Below are 23497 nucleotides of genomic sequence, written 5' to 3'. Positions count from 1 at the left end.
GCATCATGTTGGTGGTCAGGAGGGGTCAACTCGGGGTTGACTCAAGGTCAGAATCGCCTGGGTACTCTCTCTTGTCAGGTGGGCCACCTGGACTCGAAGCATGGGCGTCGGGTGCAGAGTGGGGAGGACTTGTGGGTCCAGAGGCCTGTGGAGTCCTTGTTGGAGGTTTCTTTGTGGACGGGGAGATCTGGTCTTTAGGGAAGGCAGGCCATCCTCTGAAGGTTTTTAGAGGTCACTGGTCTTGCAGGACAAATGGTCTTCTTGAAGCAGGAGTCTTGAAGCTCCAGACAGGCTGATAGGGCTGGGACCAAGTCAGTTGTCATCTGGTTTCTTTACTGCTGGTCTGACTCTTCAGTCGTTCTTCTTCTCCAGGTCACCAGGAATTAGAAGAGCAAGGTTCAGAGGTGCCACTAAATACTAAATTTAGGGGCATTATAGGTGTCAGCGGGCAGTAGACAATGGCTACTGACCCTGAGGGTGGCTATACCCTTCCTATGCCCACTCCCTTTGGGGAGGAGGACACATACTTAACCCTATTGGCTGTCTCTCTCTAAAACAAGATGGAAGATTCTGCCAGGAGAGGTTCACCTCAGCTCTAAGCACCATAGGGGTGATACCACCAAAAGTGGGGCTTGGTCCGGGAGGCAGGCATCTCCACTAGCTGGAGTGCTCTGAGGCAGCAGAACAAAAGGCAGGAGCCTTGAGGCTCACCGCCAAGCACCTCCACCCAGAGCAGGCTTTGTCCCCGACCCCTGAGAGCACAAAGGCCCTCACCCCATGGGGTCAGAAACTTGTCTGGTGGTGGCAGGCTGGCATAGACTAGTCAGCCACACACTAGAGAGTTGGGTGAATTTCAGGGGGCATCTCTAAGATGCCCTCTGTGTGTATTTTACAATACATCCAACACTGGCATCAGTTTGAATGTATTGAGCTGAGAATTTGATACCAAATCTTTCAGCATTCATTGAAGCCAACATGGAGGTGTGGAGTTCGTAATGACAAACTCCCAGCCCATGTACTCAATATGACCACACTGCACAATGTCTAAGAATGGACTTAGACACTGTAGGGGCATATTCCTCATGCAGCTATGCCCTCGCCTGTGGTGTAGTGCACCCTGCCTTTGGGCTTTAAGGCCTGCTAGAGGGGTGACTTACCATGCCACAGGTGGTGTTTGGTAGGCATGGCACCCAGGAAGGGATGTCATGTCGACTTTGCCTTTTAGTCTCCATGAGCATACACAATCTGTGTTGTAGTGTGCATTTGTTTGATGAGAGGCTCCCTTGGGTGGCATAATATATGCTGTAGCCCTTAAGGACTCTCTGTGGACGCAGGGCCCTTGGTACCACTGGTACCTTTTACAGGGCACTTATTAGAGGTTTGCCAATTGTGGAAACAATGATACAAGGTTAGGGAAAGAACACAGGTGTGGGGCCTGGTTAGCAGGATCCCAGCACACACTCAGTCAAGTTAGCACCAACTATCAGGTAAAAAGTGTGTGGGGGTACTGTATCAAGGGGCCAGTTTCCTACAAGTACCAGGTCCCATCAGGTACACCAAATATGCACATGCTAATTAGCATTAATAAATTGCCATACTGTGACAAAATACAAGCCCTGTGAGAAAGAAATAAAGATGTCCCGGATACCTGTGAATGTTTCTTTGTATTACGGTATTTTGTTGCAGAAAATATTTTTACAAAATATTGAACATAGTAATAATATTTTGTTTTACATAGCATTAAAAGCCCCATTTTCTCTATTGATAGCAGTTGTAAATATGGAAATAACATGTTATACTATCTCATAATTTTACTGTTCTCAGTTTATAAACTTCAGAAGGATAAAAAACAGTTGTTCCTATCAAAACTCGACAACTGATGTCAGATGCAAGCTCTCAGCTTTCTAAGCCAGTGGTTCTTAACCTTTGGTTTGGGGACTTGTGGTGAGCAGAGGGCTCTTCAGGCTGTCCATGACTATTTTACAAAATGAAATAATATTAAAATTAATACAATAAAATTAATAGCATACATACAAATATAGAAGTAATGTTGAATATTTGAACCATTTTCCAACTCTGATTGTGAATGAAACTGAATATTCCAATATTTGGGCATGTGTTTGGTGTGTGCATGTTTTTTTCTGTATTTTTGTGTATTGTTTTGTGGTTCATATAATAGAAATTGCTTAGGCCGAGGGTCTCCAATTCCAATAATGTCTCAGTCTGGGTCCCTGGATTACAATAATGATTCAGTGGGGTCCACAGCAGTCTAAACGTTAAGAACGAATGCTCTAAGCCACTCAGCAGGCACTCATAGATTACCATTCACTAAATAAAAGGGTGAAATAGAGGAGAATTCATGAACTAGGATATCATAGTGGGTGTTAGGAAAACACAACTGAGACAATAGGCAAAATGGAATTGCAGGAAGAAATATGTATTTATATGGATCATACACACTGATATCCAATGTTGCCTCTATGACAGGGAGTATGTTGACAACTAGTTATAAGATTGTGTTTGAAGCACTAATAATTATAAGAAGATCCAGAGCCTGGCAACACCATAAGCACACAAAGTCAAGGGTATTTAATCACAAATTGTATATATCTGCAGGTTAAGCAAGTTGGGCTGCCAACGTGACCCGAAAAAAGCAGTGAAGCGGTGTCAGAGAACAAAATGTTCAGTTTGGATACTATGACCACTGAGGGATGTCTGTGTTCACATGATTTTCCCTTGGGCTACTGTCACCTACATACAACATTCAAGATTTACTGGTATAAGCATCCACTCGCCTCATATTGCATACTCCTGGATTTGTGTTAATCATTTGGTTCATTGGCATTGCGGCCACTCTCAATGTCATTGGGCATTGATCCATTTTTACTTTACTTCCACGTGTATGATCTTCAACAAAATGCATGGGCATGTCGCTGGTGTCCTTAAATGAGGACCAGATCCATATGGCCACCCCATACAGTGGCTACTTCTGTATTTTTGGGTTATGTAAAGTAACCAACAAGCGGTAGTCAGAGGGTGCTTTGGGAAAAGTACATGATGACAAAAGCACTCAATTGCAGAATAGACATCAACTAGCCAGCCAATGAAGACAAATGTCTCCTTGTTTGAGTCCTCATTCAGGGCTTGAAAATTATGCAAAGGATTTAGATGATTCAGCAATGTCATTTGTGGCTTTGAATTTTTATAAGCCAATGGCCTGCCTTTTGAATCAAAAATTAAGCCAAATCTGTCAGGTGGAAGATGAAAGAACAATCTTAGAAAGAGAATATCCATGTGATAGATTGAATTGGTTCTTTTTAAGAACTTTCTGATTTTAAGAAGGTCATTTTCAAGTCTTTGGTGTGGTGTAAGAGGTCACACAGGGAAGAATCCTGCATGTGAAAAGATATACTGAAGAATTTCTTGTAGTGTGTCAGCTGAGCAGACAGTAGATTTTGAGTGGTTGGCTGTGGGACACTGGTAAGAAAGTAAAAGGTGAATAGCTTGGAGATGTGTTCCAGAGCACAGCCATCAAGAGAGTTATGGACGATGCAGAGAGTTTTGAAACTGGATATTTCTTTAACAAGTAATAACTGTAGGGATTTTAACAAAGGTGTATTGTGTTCCTAGAATTTAACCAGAAAGGGGTAGAGGGCGCCTGCCTATAGACTTCTTTGAGATTTTAGAGATTTCTTTCTAAGACCAGCATATAGGGTGTAACAATGGGCACTATGGTACACACGCACAGCTAGTATTACATTTAATATATATATAAGATAAATTAAAAGAATGGTAGGACTCCTTGTGGCCACTGATGACAGGAGGCTATCTTTGTAATGATCTTTATTTGGTGTTTGAATGAGAGATTTCTGTTGAACAACACGACCAAGTTATGTTTTTTTCAACTGAGCATAGAGGGCCAAGTGGAGTAGACTAAATTGGATGGGATTATAGGGGCCGTGAGGAAAATTTCAGAATATTCTCCATTTGAGCAGAACTAGTTGTTTTTTCTTCATCCACTGAAGCATTCAGAATAGAGAATGATAGACTTCTGGTTAGTCATATGTGTAGTAGGGGGTTAGCAACACACAGCTCCACTAGAAGCACAATTATATGGCAGTAATGGTGTCAGCATGGTATTCTCCCTTATTTTCAGATGCTCTTTATGGTGATGTTGGAATAACCACAACTTCGGAGCTCCTGATTTCAGTAGAAAACAAATCAGAACCATAAGTAAGAAGGTAGGGTATTATTAAGTTACATATATAATATTGATGTACCTATTAATATAACAAGTCTTTGTGCTTTTATTGCACAAAATGCAGAGGTATAAAGACCCATATTTCATTGGCTCAAATGAAAAGTCAGAACCTCACCATGCAAATAAAAGGCGGTTCATATTGCTTTCCCTTATGGCTCACTGGTCGCCAACACATTCTTTTCCCAACCAACTAGTCATCCTCAAGACAAGCATATAAACAACATGGTGTGTCGTTACTTCCCAATATACATTTCGCATAATTGATCTCAGTAATGGAATTAGTTCAATAGAAAAACATATGTACAATAGACAGAAACAAATGTACACATGGGAAACACTGTCATTCCACTAATCAAATTAATAATAGAATATTGTGTATATGGTTTTACATCTAATTACATGCATTATTACGTTTCTGATGTTACAAATGGCTTATTATTTGTCAGTAACCGAAATTGAACTGTTGTTTCTATCTAAAATGGATAAAAGTATTAGTGAGAAAAATGCGTCCCATAATTTGTATTTTTTGCAACGTAATTTAGATAACCTTGCCCATAATTTGGCTACCCATGCTGCATAATCCTGGGAGCCCTGACAATGTGAAATATCTGAAGAATGATTTAGGGGCTATTATTCTTATAATGACCTCCATATTTCACAGGAAAACATTAAATATTTTCCATATTTCATGGTCCCTTGTGATCTCTGGGTTTATATAACTGCATTTTGTAACGTAAAAGCACCAATATATGTTTATTGACTTATAATGGTTGCACCCTTGTGTCTGGACAAAGCTATAATTTGATGATAAGCTCTAATAGCAAAAACATGTGTCAGAGGTTTTTTTTATTTATTCCTGGTTGCCTTGGAGTGTACTTTACAATTCAAAAATGTAATGTTGTTCCTGGAGTGGTAAAAGGCTTTTGTCGTTTTTCAGCTCGGCATTGATGGCACTTTGCTAATCCTATGCTTAATGACTTTGCTGTAAAAATGGAAAAAGGCTTTGCCAATCTCCAGCTCTGAGTTGATGGCACTGTGCTAATCCCGTACTTACAATATGCAACCTTGCAACCCTAAGTCAAAAGTACTTAAGAGCCATATTGGATGGTCCGTTTTTTGTCCAATAGTAAGGTTAAGCCCTTGAACACCAATGGTAATCTGCTCTGTAGCAGACAGCTGATTTCAGAAACCCCTGATTGTTTCTCGACTATGGAAAACATTCCAACAATTGATCGCAAGCGGTGGAGATCACTAGATTTCACTTTGAATAGATGGAATAGCATTTAATAAGTCCAGCTTTTTGTACATGACCTGTACAAAGGAACAGCAGGTGGCAAATGGCATGAAGCAAGCCTGTGAAATCTGTCTGTAGATGAATTGAACGAGATGAGTTGGGATAAGAGTAGGTCAGTTATTAGATAAATGGAAAGGGGCATCATTATAGATTTCATTATTGACCTGTGGGTGAAACAGACTCTCACAGACCAGCAGAAGGTTGGAGGAAGCTCCATGGAGAATTATGTAGAAGACACATCTGAAGAGAGTTTCTGGACAAAGGCTCTCAGAGTCCCCGAGTTCAGGAAAGAGTGGTTTAGTGCAGACCGCAGCAGTTCCTAAAATAGGAATGAATTTTATTACCTCACACATGGTCATGATGTGGGAGCAAGCTGGTATAATCTACCTCTTCTACATTGTGCACCACCAGCACACCAATGGGCTGGCGGAACAATTTAACAAGACCTTAACGAGCATGGCAGGAATTCTACCTAAGAAACTCAGACAGAAATGGGATTCCCTCCATTGTCTCCTGTTCAGTGTTTCATGTGAACCAACGGTAGCAGGTGGGGCCCGGTGGCACTGATTTTTTGGGACAGGGATATATTTTTCATGATTAGACGTTGGGTTAGAATACGTGATGCAAAGCAGTAAAGGGAGAAATGAAGGTGGAAAATAACGTTTTTTTTTAAATGACAAAGGGAGAAAACATGCATGAAAATGAAGTTGCAAGAGTGAGATAAAGGGCCAAGGGGTGAATTATGGTGGATGATCAACACTTGATAGCCTTAGTATTCTGTAACAAAACGATTGCGCCACTCAACTTATTATTTTACAAATTAGGCACTACTCGTGTTTGTCTATAGGATAATCACACATAAGAGGATAGGATTAGCCCATTGGAGCCTTTATTTGCACATCATGTCTATTTTCTACTGACTTTGGTCAGGGAGAGTTGGAAAGGCAGCCCTGAGTTTCCAGTCCATGATGGGCTATATTTTCAGCCTCAGGAAACGTGTGGCTCAGGTGATGAGTGAAGTGAATAAGAACATTCAGGCTAGTCAAGAGCTGATGATGGAGTGGTATGACCAGAAGGCTCTACTGAGAGGTTACTGAGACTGGCAAGAAGTATTCGACTCAAATCAAATTGCACTCATATTTTGAAGGGCTAGTGAAGTGGCCCTTACAAGGTCGTTAGGAAAATTTCTGATGATAGTTGACAGAGGCTTTACTTGAGAATCACAGAAGCGGAAGCCCTATCAAAAAGAGAAAGTACACAGTTAGCATCCTGTCACTAGCGGAATAGACTGAGGAAGAAAATGCCCCCCTTCAACATTTGCTGAACAGTGATGAGAAGGATATCTCAGCAGAAGGGGTAAATCTTGCCTCTTTGCTAACCCATAAACACAAGATGGAGTGCATGGGGGGGGTGATTTCAACAGTTTACGAATTCTTCCCACTCACCCCAGGGTGAGATCCAGTCTGTACCTATGAAATGGACACTTGAGACAGTTTTCCTAATAAGAGAAAATTCTAAAGGATGTCATTAAAAGCAAACTATATAAGATACTAGACCAGGTCCAGAAGTGCATAAAGAAAGATATTGTTTTGATGTTGGACATGGGAATGCCTCAACACTGCTGCAAACTATGGACTAATCCAGCAGTGCTACTTCCTAAGCAAGCATCAAAAGTTCTACACTTCTGTGTGGAGTACTTTGTCCAGAATACATTCACAAAGATAGCTACCGATCCTAACCATCATGTTGACATGCTGGTGGATATATTAGTTTCAGCCAATTACCTTGGCAATTTCTTTTTAAACACATTAAACATTTTTAGGTGATACCAGAATACACCAGTGATTACATTTTTCCAGTTGGCATGGACACTTAAAATGTAAAACATTTAGAGCATATATACAATCCATCAGAGAACAATCACATCTCCTGTCTTTTGAAAAACAAATCACCAGTTCACACGGCTAAGGTTGATTTTTAGCCTCCACCTGTACTATTCTCTCTTCCTAGCCAATATCAGTTAGACAGGGGAGAGCAATTCCTCATCTGCCATGTTTACCAGTGGGTGTGCAGAGGACTAGTTGTGCTCAAAATGTATTTCTTTTGATATTTGAGAAATGGGGTCCACACTCTTTCAAAGTGAGCCACCACACACTGTAAAATCACCATCAGGTTTTCCAAGGCTTATAAGTTCCATGTTTTATGCCACCACAAGTCTAGTGTTGGGGTGAGGGGTCTGATGCATCAATGTTTTCAGTCTGACTAATGGCTAAAGAAAGATTACACTGACACAAGATGCCAAGATGAAGACTGCATTCTCCACTGCATAAGACCTCTATTGTATTAAGTTATGTCCTTTGGTTTTAAGAATTATCCTGCCACTTTCCAGCACCTGCCCTGTAAGAGTACAATGTGGCTTACTTGGAACACATTTATTTCTTGCATAATTCATAGAAGAAACCCCAGTACTGCCTAGAGCAGGTGTAGGTGAGGATGCATGGGGCCAAACTGACTGTGAAGGTAGGTCAGTCCTCTGTGGTCTGCCTTAGACATCTTGTGGGGGAAAAGGGTGATTCATGCATTGGAGATGAAATTACAAGCTGTAGTGAATTTGGAGTTTCCAATAATTCAGATCCAGGTGAAGGATTCCTTAGCCCTCACCAACTATTACAAGAAATATGTTGCCAAATATGGAAATACAGTGGCCCCTTTGACAGCCATGACCTCCAAGCAGCAGCCTAGGAAAGTGATCTGGACTCAGGAGTGTCAGAAAGTTTTTGATGACTTAAAGGATGACAAAGGAATTACAGAGGTTCATTTCCAGCTCAACAAAAATGGCAGAAAGCATCCTGCTGCCTTCATCAACCGCAGACTAGAGAGCAGAACTGGGTTCTCATTAAAAATGGGTACCTTGCCACAGTGTAGGCCCTCCATGGGTTCCGTTCTTACTTGTTTGGTACCAAATTTGTAATCCAGAAATATCACAAAAGGTTTACGTTGTTAATGGCTACAAAGACAAAAAGAACAAATTTCTATGGAGGCCAATCTCTTTAGAAGAATATTGCTTCATGCAGAGCGCAAAGCTGTCTTACTGCATAGGAATACAGATGGGTTTTCCTGCCAGTTTTCTCAAACTGGTGACTGGGCTTCTCTAGTGATAAAGAAGTCCAGGAGAATTCAGATCTAGAGGTTGGGAGCATCTCTAAGGACACAGAAAGCTCCCCTACATGGCTTTAGATCAGGTGTCTCCAACCAGTTGATTGTGAGCTACCAGTAACTCCAAGACACCTTCAGAGTAGGTATAGCGTTGAATTCATCTTTAAATAGGCACAGGGTCAAATTTTCCTTTCAAAGGTAAGGAAAGACTATGCTTATATTAAGTTATTATCATCAGGTTGCAGATAGCAGGGCCTGATGATTAGTAGTGCTTAGTCAGATTTATGACCCATGCTGGAGATGGGGCACAGAGGTAAAGAACTGAATCACTGAGGTAATAAAAGTCCTTTTCAACTCAATATTGGAGAGTGAGAACAAAATGATGTTTCTGAATGTTTTTAAATGGGATCAAAATAAAATGCAAAGTAACCTGAATGATTAACGTAACTCTTCATTTTAATTTTCTCCAATTTCAAAGTTTTAAATTTACAAACAGCAGGCATCTTACTCCCAATGGCAGTAGGCACTGTGCCATACGTAGAACTGAAAAAAATATTTTTTTTTTAATGGGAGAAATTTAAAGTGCAGAAAAATGCCCCATAGTTTAAAGATTTTCAGAACTTTTCTCTGCAATCTAAATATTTCCCATTAAACAAATTGGTTGTATGTTTGTTTTATACATGCAACAGTACAATGCAATGTATGAATGGTAAGTTTTGTGTCACAAGTACATAAGACACAGACTGTCATTCAAGCATACACATATAGCCCGCTCATATGCAGAAGTTAATACTTCCACAATAACCATGTTCCCTGTGACACACATGGCAGCCCTGTGATAGTGCCCTTAGTCAAAGTATTTTTTCAAACCATAGTGTCTGGATCTATCAGCCTCAATGTCAATGAAACTGGGGCTCTGTGATAACAATGCATAAGTTGTTTAGCCTTCAGGAGCTCATGATGATTGTCACTGATCAGAAGAAGCTCTCAGTACAGAAACGGTTGGAGACCCCTGCTATAGTAAGTCTCCGTTCTGGCTTGGATCTGCCTTAACCAGCTATAAGTTCCTGCCTTAGCACATGTGAGGAACATGCTTGGGCACTGGAGGTATTTTTGTGACACAGGCTGGGACTCAGAGTAGGGCTCTGTGGTCAGAGAGGCACACCATGTACCATCTCTTCTGCGGGAGTGTGATTATTGTCCACTCACTGGACTCTAACAGACAACAGTGGTAGCAGTGACACTGATTGTAGTATTTTTATCTGTCACCTTCAAGGAAAGGTGATTTACTGGCCTTCCCTGTAGTTCAAATTTTATCTGCCAATTCCCTACAGCTGGGTCCTATGCCCATCCAATAGGGATGGGGATGCTGCATGTGTGTACATTACTTGTGTGTGTAGAGGATCAAAGTGGTGTATGTGTGACACATTTGACTGTAGCAACACAGTTTTCCATTTTGTGCAGCAACACCTGAGCGAGATTTAAGATGTAAGGTTAAAGAGAATCCAAACAGCAGAAATGAATTAAAGGACTCTGCGAGGACATTCCAGAGATCATTTGTAGTGGGTCAGACAGAGGAGTGTTAGGAAAAGGAGACGGAAGGTTCCTATGAGACTAAGCTGATTCTCCCTGTCATTTCCTGACATGTTTTTCTCCGGAAGGCATAGCTAGCACAGGTGAACAGTTAGTTAAGTGGGGCACCTTCGGATTGCTCAAGACTCGAGAATCTGTCTACCTTCGTTCTTACATGAGTTACAAAGACTATGTATAACTGGACCTCTATGCCATTAGCAAAAGAGTAGAACTGCCAAGAACAGGTCAAAGAACTGATCTGCTGGAATACACAAAGAGCGTTTGCATTTTGGGTATAAAGATGGGACGGAAACTTCCAGTCAGAGTGCCAAGAATGCCTGAACAGAAGCTTGGAGCCCACAACAGTTGTGACCAGGAGATTAATGGGAACTCCTGGGTTGGGGTAAATACTGTGAATTTCCTTTACCAGGACTAGCAACCGGGTAAAAACTTACCTTGTCTGCCAGGGAGGGCTGCCTGGATCCAGCTTTGAGGGAAAGAGCTGATTGACTGCTCAGCAGGGGCAGTACAGGTGTACTTGTATGAGGAAGATGCTTCTCTGAAATACAGGGTGCTATGAAGGAAGCTAGGCATGATGGATTGATGCTGCTGTTATGACTTAATGTGAGAGTTGCACTGTTGTACTATGGGTGATGAGTGAGCATCTAGGGACTTGAGATGCCCCAACAGCATATTCAATTGTACTGATACCTGAGGCTGAACTTGTCATGGAACTAAACTGGGAGTGTGTGCTACTTCATCACCTAGCATCAAGAAGCATCTGAAGTGCTAGAGAACTTTTGATTGCTGCTCACAGTTTGGTTATAATGAATTGAGTGTCAGAAAACTGCACAGTTGGGTTATAATTAATTGAGTGTCAGAAAACTGACACTGTCAGAAGGGGCGGCATCTGCATGAAGTGTTAACTGGTGTTATGAAGGGTGAGCGCCTAGCTTGTTTGGGTAGAAGGAGTTTTCTAATTAGGCCCAAGGAAGGTCCTCAGCAGCTATAATCCCAGAACCGCAAGCAGCATGACCCTGAAGCAATGTCCTCTGGAATGGAGTTGGCACTTTTACAACTTATCTGAGGTTGCGGGTACCCATGCTGGTTTGGATGGAGTAGATAAACGTATGTCCATGTTTGTGGTAGCAATTGTGCGCATAGGAAGTGACACATCAATAAATGTACATACAGTCCCCTGTCCCATTTACAGGGAACATCATGTATGAATCATCACGATAAACCTGATACGTGCATGTTATTCACCAGAACTTGTACTCCCTGTTATTTCCCTTCCTGGAAATACCAGGACCTGCAGGAACGGAAAAGTACATGGACTATTCCATCCCACTCCTGATAAGGACCGTATAATCCCTCAACCACTATGCCAATATGATTTCAGAGACAGGGTGAAGTAGGTCCTTCCTTTGAGGGAGAGGATTATAGAGTGGGGGCAGTGGATGTTGAAGTATTCAGCGCTGTGGTCTTCTTGGATCTTTGTCACTAGTGATAAGATAGTTGCAGTCAGGCAGGCTGAAACAGAGACTGAATAGCTTATACCTAACAGCTTTACTATACAAAGGTTGGCAAAGGTTTTGCTCAGTGTCTAAGAAAGTTTCCCTCCTAAATGCCTGCACAATACTTTCCCAGGCTGTTTTCTTTGGAATACCTCCAACTAATCCTTTTTATAAAGGAGGTCATATCCAGTGTACACATCATTCATGATCCTAAACTCATGTGCTCGACCTAACAAATTCCACGTCTTCGTGGCTTCAAAAGTTCTGCTTGCCTTTGTCTGACATAGCAGATTCGTGTGTAAGCTTCTGGATGCAACACGTTGAGGAATGTCAAGTAAGCACAGGATAATGTATGGATCACAACACTGATCCAGGCGGTGTGGGAGGGGGTTCAGTGGGAGGCTCGGCAGATTCATCACAGATTTTCAGAATATTCACGTAAAATGTTTATACATACAAAAACATATTTTTTTAAAAGTCATTACATGGTGTTTTTCTGAGGTTCTGTTTTGTCTCCCCCGCCCCCCCCCCCACACCTCCCTCGTTTGGACATACACATTTACACCTAATAATCCCTTTGATAAAAGAGGTGTTTCTGCACTGTTATGAATTTAGTAAGACATTCTTTATGATACATCAATTGGTTTGAGAATTCGGTCACTCACTCTCCTAAACACACATGAAATTTAAGTCACCCCAATGACATCACATAAAGAAATGTGTGACCGAAATGCTTCTTCCCTATATTGTTTGAGATTGAATCTCTTCAGTAAGTCACCCCTAGCCATCGCCAATAGGTCACCCCCGCTCCAACGCCAGCAAGAATGGTGACACCAAGTTAACCAAGCATTGCAGGCTGGTACAGTCGTCATATTTATTGCGAGCATATGCCTCCAAACTAAAAGTAAAAAAGGAAAACGTCACCTATAGTCAATACTTTTATGCTTGCAATAAAAATGTTATATTTATAAACATTCACTGATATGGCTGTTTTACTAGGGTTTATTTTTATTAATAAACCGTTCAGTTATGATACATGTTTTATTATTATTGGTGAACGAGAGAATTCTAAATTATCACCTAACCAAGTGCTCAGGTCTCATGCCACAACACTGTTACAATGTCACTTATTGCAGGAAGCTACAATGTTGCAATGTCACTTAAACACTATATAACACCAATGTGTTAAATGAGATTAAAAATTTAGGCAGAATAAACAGTCAATATTTACACTTAATATAAAAAATTCAAGTGAACACTCTAAACCAGCTGTGTCACTGTAGAGAAATGACCTATTTAGGCAGATGTGCATAATGTACACAGCCTTGTGAAGCCACTCAAGGTAAAGGGAGTCAACTGGTAAAGTGGGCTGACCACTGCCCTATATTGTATGATGTGGTGGGAGGAAGCAAAATGTGGATGGTGCAATAACTATCAAATAGATGAAGCCTGATGACCAAAAGCCCCCTTTGAATGTATATTAGGTCTGAATTATTTTTGAAACATGATAGTCTGGCAAAGCAACTAAAGCTGTGAAGGCCAGATTTAACAAGTTAACAATTACACTGACTGGATTAGGTTACCTATCAGCGTACTGAAGAAGGGGACTAAAAGCCTCTGCTGATCGAATTAGTAAATGACGTTCGGTACTTTGTAAACAATTGAAGCAGTGTCATCACTACCGAGCGTGAGTTCCTATACAGTCGTGTAGTCATTTAGGCCAGGATGTGAACGCTGCACATCTGTGAAACGTCATCGCAGACAGTCAGTTCACTTAACTAGACTCGGTAGCTCAGCAGGTTAACATTCCTGCTGCAAAGACGTTTGATCTGTCATCAATCTGAATGTAGTTGACAGTTGATGCTGATACCTGGCCATATGGTGCTTACTTGACTCAGGTAATTACCGATGCTTGTGCAGCATGTTTATGTGCATACTTGGGAGTGATAGCACATACAGGAAGGCACATGGCAATAAATGTGCGTATAGCCTCTTTCCATCGCTTCCCCCCGCCACCTCCCCCCCCCCAATTCTCTCAATGTCTACACTTCACACGCTGCCTCCTTACAGTCCGGGTTAGCTCTCTCCAAGGGAAGAACACAATTGATCCAAATGTGTGTTTTTTTCCGAAGCAAGAGTGTGGGCTGCAGATACAAACATGCGAGCTGCAGAATCGTTCCCGCTGAGTCACTTTGTAGCGAATGCAGCAGCTACAGAAAAACTGTGATGCTTTAATTGCCTGTTGAAAAGCTTTTCATGCCACCGAATACAGCAGCTCGTTCGGAAATTATAGGTGTTCTCAATGTGGTCGCTATAAATAGGCTGGAACTCGACACACTAGCAAGAGCTGGGAGTAGCCGTATTTGCAATTTAAACAAAAATATATATGTATATACACATCTGAAAACCGCACACAGTAAAAATACAGTATTACAGGGGCTGGAAAAAAAAACGCCAGTTCCAAGACATTATCATGTTTGATACAACGCTGGTTGTTTTCCGGTACAATAGAAAAAGGGATAAGGAGGGGGCGGTCCCTGATGTTATCAGTGGCGAGCACTTTTCTATGAGGAAGCTACAATTAAATTAATAAAAGAAAAACTAAGTGTCACCCAATCAGTAGCTGCATATAAATAACCAATCATAAATAGGTAAAGGCTCGCCAGTAAAACCAGTCTCCGAGACAGAAAAGCTCAGCCAATGGGTGAGCGCCTACCGGCAAGCCGGCCACATGCAGGGGACGCGCCCAGCCAATCACCTCGAGCTTCCTGCAGAGTGCTAGTGTAATTTGAGATAAGTAGAGTGTGGGCAGCAACTAACAGGAAGGTATGGAAGGCTGCGCGAGTCACAGAGTACACTTCTGGTGCCGGGGCGCGCCTGCAGCCTCGAAGAGCCAGCGCTGACCTGCAAGAAGAGCCATTCCCCTCCCCGCTGGACTGTGGCGGATGACCTGAGCCTGCCCGGGCTGTCAGATAAGAGAGGTCTCCGGCTACCGGGGAGAAGAAGCGGAGAAAGGGAGTGCGCCGCCCGGAGCCATGCGAGAATACAAAGTGGTCGTGCTGGGCTCAGGCGGAGTTGGGAAGTCGGCGCTGACTGTCCAGTTCGTGACAGGCTCCTTCATCGAGAAGTATGACCCGACGATAGAAGACTTCTACCGGAAAGAGATCGAGGTGGACTCGTCGCCATCCGTCCTGGAGATCCTAGACACTGCAGGGACTGAGCAGTTTGCCTCGATGAGAGACTTGTACATCAAGAACGGACAAGGCTTCATCTTAGTCTACAGCTTAGTGAACCAGCAGAGCTTCCAGGACATCAAGCCCATGAGGGACCAAATAATACGGGTCAAGCGCTGCGAGAAGGTGCCCATGATCCTAGTGGGCAACAAAGTGGATTTGGAGGGCGAAAGAGAAGTCTCATACGGGGAAGGCAAAGCCCTGGCCGATGAATGGAACTGCCCTTTCCTGGAAACGTCGGCCAAACATAAGACCTCAGTGGACGAACTGTTTGCAGAGATTGTCCGGCAAATGAACTATGCCTCTCAGCCAAACGGTGGCGACCAGTGCTGCTCCTCGTGTGTCATTCTCTGAGAGTACACGGGCGTACAATGCACTACTTATATGGAGTATGATTGAAAACAACTTTGCATACGCGGACACCAGCTGCAACCAGCCGATGTCATCGGTGCCAAGCGTGCATGGCCACAAGTGTTCTGGGATGTTGTTTTCAGTGTGTGCACCTGACCAGATCCCTTATTGCATTTCCTGACTGCACTGGATCACCACAAAATGTTTAGGCGCTGCAGAGAAGATTATCATGCCATGCGACAAAAACTGTATGGTAAATCGAAGTGCAGTGAGAGGTAGAGACTATACTTGGGTCAGGCGGAAGGGAGATGTCTTTCCATCGGCACGAAAGGAGGCCGCATGGAAGCATCGATCAAGTAACTGAATCCAGATCTGAGTATGCAAAGTTGGAAGTTTGATACATCGTATCCAATCTCAAATATTTGCACATCTGAACCAGGGTCACTAACACTGAATGCCAAAAGCGAAGGAGAGCCGCGACGGGCCCTGTTGACATTTGTGGAAATCTTTTCTATTTTTGTTTACCTGCTGTAACGAATGAGAGTTTGGAAATATAGGTTGTATTTTTGTATCAGCTGTGAAAAGAAATGTTCCACATCTGCACAAATGTTTTGTTGGTAATACGTGGTTTTGACGACTAGCCTTTTAAAGAGCAGTTTTAATTCTTTCCAAGAGTGACCCAGGGCCTACAGCACCCCTGTCTCCACAGAGTGCCTTGAAGACTCAGCTGTTCCAGCCGGTGCCAACCTGTGAAAACTCCACGGAATCCAATTATCTGTAACTCCACAACTGCTTAACAGTTTCCTCTCAGTAATTATTATGGACATGTCAGGACAAATGGGCCTATTGTCCTCGGAAGTTATTTCGTTCTTACATTTGAGCCTTTTAAGTCTAATTTCCGTGTCTTGCAAGTTTGCAGCTTCGTTTATTTCAAGTTAACAGGCGTGTAGCTCCTTTTGGTTCCCTGTTGTGAGGTCCCTCCGGTCATGAAAGACAAAGATTTTAATGTTGTGATGTACAATGGAATTACTAACACGTTGTAATTTTAATCTGCAAACATGGTTTTAAAAGTCGTCTATGTTTAAAAAGAATTTTAATACAAATGGACTTTTTTTTACAAAACTCACCAGGTTTGTCTTTTTATTTACAAGTATGAGGTGCGAGGTAATTTGAAAAGGACTGCCTTAGTATACAATTAAATTAAGTTCAACTCCATTCGTGTTATGGACTATGAAGGGCACACTTTACATTAGAAGTTGAGATGCTGTGAGCAGCAAAGCAGGTAGAAATAATTTTGTGAGCTACATTGTTACCATTCTAGCATATTTTTTAAAAACTGTGGGGCACAACACCGCAGTATGCGCCTAGAGATATATTTTTACCTCTACCGAGACTTTAGAAATCACGATTTGCTAATCGTCATATTCTTATGTTTACTGCAAGGAGATGAGCAGCTGCTAAACGATAAAATATATATATCAGGGTTATCGGTCTCTCACAATCCTGCACTTTACAAACAGGACCAACACATTACTCTGCACCTTCTGATGGTTTCTGATCCCCTTTTACGTGTATGTGAGAGCGGCATCCCAGTGTAATGAAACGCGTGGCAGTTCACAGTATTAAAATGCACGCTTGGTTTAGCAGGAAGAACTGTGCTTTTGCAGCGGAGGGCGCCTCATTCTCTTGTGAGATTGCACAAGCGCCTCTTCCTGTTTTGTTCATTCGAAAGGAAGCTGCTCATTTACCTTCAGTCTTATCTAGTTCACTAAACAAAGGAACTCCTCCTTGTAATACCGCCTAGCTAATACGAAGTAATTTCATATTTTGTGTGCAGCGAGGCGCCATGGTAGTAGGTGAGGCCGACTGCCTTATTTAGGGTGCGGTTTGTGTACCCCTAGGCGCTAGTTGGCATAAGGCTGTGCATCCCAGTTTCCGCCTTCAGTGGGACGCAGTGCGTCATGACGTCAGTAGGGTGAGGTGTGGTCTAGGGTGGATAGCGCCTCTCACAGCCCTCAGCCCTGCCGAGGAGCCCCAGTGCCACTCAGAAAGAGAAGGGTATACGCCTGGCTATCTCGCGCCCCTTACGTCCTAGTATGGGAGGCTGTGGGTATGTGCCAATTCCTTTAAAGGCAGGGAGTTGCCTCCCGAGGCGAGGCAGGAGCCAATCTTGCCGCTTTTGACACAGTGTGGCTACAAATGCTACCCTTCTGTACACGCGTGGCATTGTGCCTTGGTTCTTGTACTGCGTACGGAAATTCTACACCCAAACGTTGAATTTAAATCAAAGGAGACCACGCAGAACATCTTGGGATGAAATATTGATTTACTGCCAGTGGATGTGAATTGGAAGAAATAGATATTGGTAGGGTGGTGGGGCCTAAACACTTGTACACTTATTAGTTTTAGCTGAAAACTGGAAGGTTTCTTTTTAGAAACGATGGAGGGGGCACTAGGCATGCCTGGACATGTGCATCGTTGTCTCGACAGAATGCTGCAGTAATTTCCAACCTAGGTAGATCGAGTCTTGTCCCAGTGCATTGTTGCAGTAGTAGTCAAATTATTTCGTGCCCTTGACAGGGTTGTACGGGATTGACAGGTCCGAGTGTCAGACTCGGACAATGCAAGATTATATTGCACAGATTTCTTTCCCAGTTAAGAGCAAGGTCGTATGTGACCCGGCATGAAAAAGGTTGTTGATCTGAAGCGGCTGAGAAAGGGCCACTCGGGTCACGTGGCTACTCCTGTATCTGTGCAACACATCTCAAGAGAGGAACATCTCAAAGTTACTCATGGATTTTCGTCGTCCCGAAGCTTCTTGAAGGAGACTATTTTCACATAATTATGCATACTATCTTTTTGCTTCTGGTCCCCCATTGCAACATGCAAACCTGATAACGTTTGTGTTTGGAAACCACATATTCAAACGTTATACTGCTTCTAATGAGTTCCATCGTTTATGGTGTTGGTCATTCTTACCTGTAGTAGGTCATTATCCCACAGCTTGACAAATCTAGATTTGCTAAGTATTATTATTATGAGTATTATTATTAGTATGTCTTTGTAAGAATTCCTTATAGTATACAAGAGGGGCATTTGTGACACTGTTGTCCAAGGTGTGAGACTTGCCCAGTTTAGGTATCTGGCTCTACAAGGCTAACACAAAGTCTGGTTGCAGAATAATATTTTGCAAGTTGTTCTCAAATCCCTCACAGAGCAAAGGGACTTTGCTCAAATAAGTCGTAAACCACCCACCTCATTAATAGCAAGGGCTCTGGAATTTGCTTGCCACTCATTAAAAAATGTAAAATGTTGGATCCGGAGGCTGACATGGGGCAGTAGACCGCCTTCACATCATTCAAGTTTTTAATGGACCTATATTGTGACCCTGTCCCAGGCACGTTATGACCAGGGCCACTGGAAGTATGCATCAGAAGAGTGCCAAATTATGCAGCAGAGTTGAGTAGATTAAGCGACAAGAAAAGGCAAATTATGAGGCATAATGTTGCACATTTTGTAATATAATTACTTCATTATTTCATCATTTGTGAACTTGGCAACACTGTCTGGACATTGGCTGCACCTTATTAGTACAAGTTTAACGTCTAAGTCTAGCAACAGCAACAGAAAGGTGTGCAGTTCAGCTTTGCAGAGGGCCATCCACCATGCAGCAACATGTCATTGCATTTTTAGTAACTTTTGTACCGTTTGAACTAGAATTTATTTTGTTGTTAAAATCTGCAGATTATGTGGCAAATACGGCAAACCTATAATTCTGAGAAAATCGCTGCAGCCTCATAATCACAAATTTCCAGTGGCCCTGACTATAAGTTTGATATTGTGGAGTGCATTCAGTGGATCTTGCGATTACTGCCTGCTTCTCCAGACGGCCCACCATGTATAGTGTAAGCTGTCCAGTTCTGACTGCTCCCACTTTGGAAATGTGAAACACAAACCCTCAGTAGTCAGTAACTATTTTAGGATTAAAGTTTATGTTTGTAAAACCCTGGAGCAGAAACCATGTCTGGTGATCAAATCACCTGGCTTTTCCTGCAACTTTATCTGGATGTTGTAATGCGTCCAGGATGATGGTATTATTCATCATTTAAGAAGGAATTACACATTCCTCGATTTCTCATAAGTTTGCCACTTCTTAGGGAGTTGAAAGTGATGAGAGATGGTCTCGAGGAGATGAAAGAGGGTCTATGCGGTGTTACTGTAAGTACAGTTCAATCAGTAGCACATCCTTGTTCTTTGAGCAAAACATGTTGGTGAGAACAACTGTATGGGAAGTGATTTCTAAAAGGTGACCAGTCCGGTGAGGCATTTTCAAGTCATCGTATAAGATGACCTCAAGCACAATACCAATGCAGTAACTCTATAGGGGAGGTGCATGTTAATTAGGAGATACCTTGTGAGAGGTCTAACCTCAACATAGTTCTGTTCCTCATATACTTATCAGTGGCAGGGCTACTGAAACTATCAATGGGGGAGCAAATTATGCAGAGAAGTGACTAAACTGTCAAAAAAGCAAACTACAATGCATAATTTAGGGAAATCTTTCACAATAGTGTTTTTTTTTTTTTTGCAATGTCATTTTTTATCAGATTAACAATATATGGACAAGAATACCACTTAATTAGTACCAGTGTAACATCTGAATACAGTAACTAACAACTGGATGGTGACTAGTTAACCTTTGCAAAGGGGTCTGCCAGTGCATGACAATACATGTAGTACTTTTATTTAGTGACTTTGATCCACTTGACCTAGAAGCTATTGAAATAAGAAGTGTGTAAAGTTGATGGTGAATGTGAAAAATGCAGTAAATATTTATGCTAAAAAATATTGCATCTGCTGGATCACATGATACCAGAGACCCTGATTGTAAGGCATTATCTGGTGTACTGTATCCAGTACTAGACAGCGGTGGCTCCTCTGCTATGGTGGAAGAGTGTCTCTCCCCCGTGAGTAGGAGGCCCTGCAATCCTTTATTAACAACAAAACAATTCTAAACTGTTTATTATTGTTTCTTTGGTAAAGGGGCAGGTCCATGGGAGATGACTGGGACGAGGGGGAGTGCACTGTGCACTCGCCTCAGTGCGCATGTGTGTTTGGCCGGCCGTCTTGGGCCGGCCAAACACACATGCGCACTGTGCTTTCACACAACCCAGCACTGTGTTGCTGGGCTGGAGAGAGCAGTCATTGGCTCCCAGACTACTTGGGAATGGCCTGGCTGGGCGCTCCGGCCAGTCCTAAAGCCGCTTTCATGCAATGTTAGGATTGGCCACAGGGCAAGCTGAGAGCCTGTGCGTGCATTGACCAGGAAAAAGGAGCGCACAGCGGTAGAACAGATAATTTTGTTTTGTATATAACATACAGTGTTTTTGTTTCACCCTCCCAGATGCACGCCACCATGTCCCTTTACCGTGCAGCGATCCGCGAGTGATACTAGCGGCAATCCTTTTGAGGGAGTAAAGACAGACTATAGTCCCTTTTGAGACTGGTTCACAAATATTGAAGAGTTTAAATCACAGATTTTATGATGACAGGCTAAGAAAGTAAATTCCAAGACTGATGGATTGGCGTACATGTTAGAGAAGCTAAAATTCGCAACAGGAGTAATTTTCATACATATGACAAGTACATTCCAGTGTGGGTTTTCAGGCTAAACAGCTGGTCGCCTCTTTGAACTGGAAGTATAGGTGATGGCACACTAGTGGCATACAATTATTTTGTTGTGAAAATCATACTGAATCTATTGAATGTGTTGACCATTCTTCAAGGAGTGGCAGTGATGTTCAATCTAGAACATTAATTCAATGTGTGTTATGAAATTATATTTCTATACAATACTTACTGATAAAAATATTGGTGTTTCTGAGCTCTGAAAATAACATATATTAATATAACCTAACATAGTGTTGCTCACTTTATTCAGAAGAATGGTACAGTTAATATTCCTGGGATTTGAACATGTAGTCTGCAGTTCATCCCAAGTGTGAGCACCGAGCTTCTAACTTGTTCTATTATCTTGTCTGATTGGACAAATGTCAATGAGGGTTCAAATCGGTATGTGTGGTTTTTTGAGGATAGATAATCTAAGATTTGCAGGATAATGAGTTGTGTTGCAGTATCAGCCTTGGTAACAGTGACAAACGGGGTAACAGCTGGTAGTAAATGATGATAACACATTATAGATGTTAACCTATTGCCCCCAGAATCATCAGTGAGGTAACAATAACCCCTGACCTGCAGGGGGGACACAGGCAACGACCCCTGGCCTGAGAGCTCCTTACTGGACCCAGAGCATAGGAGGCCTCCTCAACATCTTTTTCAGGGGGGCCCTCAAGTTTTGTTATGCCACTAAAAATCATCTGCTCCTGCTTATAACGTCTCGGCTGAGTAAAAGGAGTAATAGGAAGCCTCTACTTCCTGTCCCAATTGTGTAAACAATACCTTACCTTAACCAACCCTCACCGACTTTCCTGCCTTCCTTCCCCTGCAGCTGTGTTTTCTGCTTTAAGTCAAAGCAGACAAGTACCACTGCACTGGCAGGCTTCCAAAGAGAGCCATGCATAACATATAGAATAATAGATGAGTTACAATAAAATTCAGGAGAGGTTTTTCATCAAGGACCTCTGAGTGACATGAAATAGACAACAAGAGCAAAGGTTGTGATGCCTTTGAAGTCACTTGGAATTCTGAGGCAAAATCACACTAGTAGTTCACTTGTTAACCATCTATAATTTTTTGTTACGTATTCCCTCTCCCAAAATCATCTACGCCTGCTTTCAGCTGCTATGCAGTGGCAGATGAATAATGATAGTGAACCATACAAAACATAGTCCCTCCTCCCTGTCCCAAATTAAAACAAAAATACATGGCCTTCTGCCACCAACCCCAGCACTCACTGTGCCTTCCCTTCCCGCTATTACATAAGCTGTGTGCCCTTATTTCCAGCGCTGCTCTGCCAAGCTCTTAAAGAGCCCAGCCAGAGCATCCTATGATTCCTTTGTGACGTTGCTTTGTCATAGCAGTGAATTAGTAGATTTGAATCCAGTTACTCATGGTAATGGCTGTCTACCAGAGTCATACGTAACATATAGAAATATAGATGGGAAGCAGAGAATTTACTGGGTTGTTTTTCTCCAAGGGCTTCTGAGTGACATCAAATAAACAATGTGTGTCTATGATGTCATTTCATGTTATGTATTTCCCCCAAAAGCTTCTACTCCTGCTTTCAAACTGCTGTGCGGGAGCAGCAGAGGAGTAATGGAGGAGCCATACATAGCAGTGCCTCCTCCCTGTAAAGGGAAGCCATGCATAACATTGCCTCTCATCCCTAACCCAAATGTGAAAAATCGTACCTGCCACTCCTAACCAACCCCCTCCACCTTCCCTGCCTTCCTTCCCCCTCCTGCAGATGTGCTTTCTGCTTTCAGTCAAAGCAGACAAGCAGCAGCTCGTTGGAAGGCTACCAGGGAGGCCTGACAGCCTGGCCTGGAGGCCTTTATGCTGCAGCAACAGTGGGTTAGCGAGTCTTGTTATCAGCAGTTGCTATGTCATAACAGTGACTTACTAGATTTAGGATCAGGTTTAAATGATTGAGGCTTACTATGGAAGCCATGTATAACAAATGTATTACGGCTGGCGGTGAATTACAAAATGTGTTTGCCATTATGCTTTATCTAATGGCCTATTTAATGCACTGTGCTAAAAACGGATGCAAGAAGCATTTTTTTGCCATTTTTACTACCACACTCCGCTTTTAATGTGGCTTAACTATAATAAATAAAGACTGCCTCCTTTTACAAATTTGTTTCATGAAAAAAGTATAAATTAGGTAGAGTGCAGCTTTCATACTTAATACTAGTAGACAAGTTGCATTTTGAAAGTCTTACTCCAGTTCAGTTTTCAAGGTGCAGTCGTTCTCTCAGTCAAGTCATAACTAAGCTTTCCACTTTCTTGTGCTAGTCAATGCGTAACCTTTCATCTGTAAATAGCTGTATCCAACAAGCATCAGGCATTGACATTGGTTGCATGATTAGCTTGGTATCATGTCTGGGGAGCAATATGTTTTAGTTTTAGAGGGTAGTATGTGCCTAATATA

The 23497-nt window shown here is 42.4% G+C and overlaps 1 protein-coding gene and 1 long non-coding RNA gene across 3 annotated transcripts in view; both read left to right on the top strand.

Annotated features, from left to right (window-relative positions):
* LOC138266588 (uncharacterized) overlaps positions 1 to 23497 on the top strand; it is a 97193-nt gene that overhangs the window by 36350 nt on the left and 37346 nt on the right. The window contains exon 2 of one of the 2 annotated variants that reach the window (XR_011199557.1): positions 4157 to 4241. This is a non-coding gene — a long non-coding RNA (uncharacterized lncRNA). Of the gene's footprint in view, positions 1 to 4156; positions 4242 to 17372; positions 17495 to 23497 lie in introns of those variants that run through there. The other variant, XR_011199558.1, reaches the window with a different exon arrangement.
* Positions 14477 to 16500, top strand: RAP2B (RAP2B, member of RAS oncogene family). The gene has a single exon (XM_069213321.1). The coding sequence runs from the start codon at positions 14836 to 14838 to the stop codon at positions 15385 to 15387; it is 552 nt and encodes a 183-aa protein (XP_069069422.1). The 5' UTR covers positions 14477 to 14835; the 3' UTR covers positions 15388 to 16500.

Source organism: Pleurodeles waltl, chromosome 11 (assembly GCF_031143425.1).
Source record: "Pleurodeles waltl isolate 20211129_DDA chromosome 11, aPleWal1.hap1.20221129, whole genome shotgun sequence".
Lineage (NCBI taxonomy): Eukaryota > Metazoa > Chordata > Amphibia > Caudata > Salamandridae > Pleurodeles > Pleurodeles waltl.
Note: the sequence above shows the minus strand (reverse complement) of the source record. Positions and strands in the feature narration are given on the sequence as shown.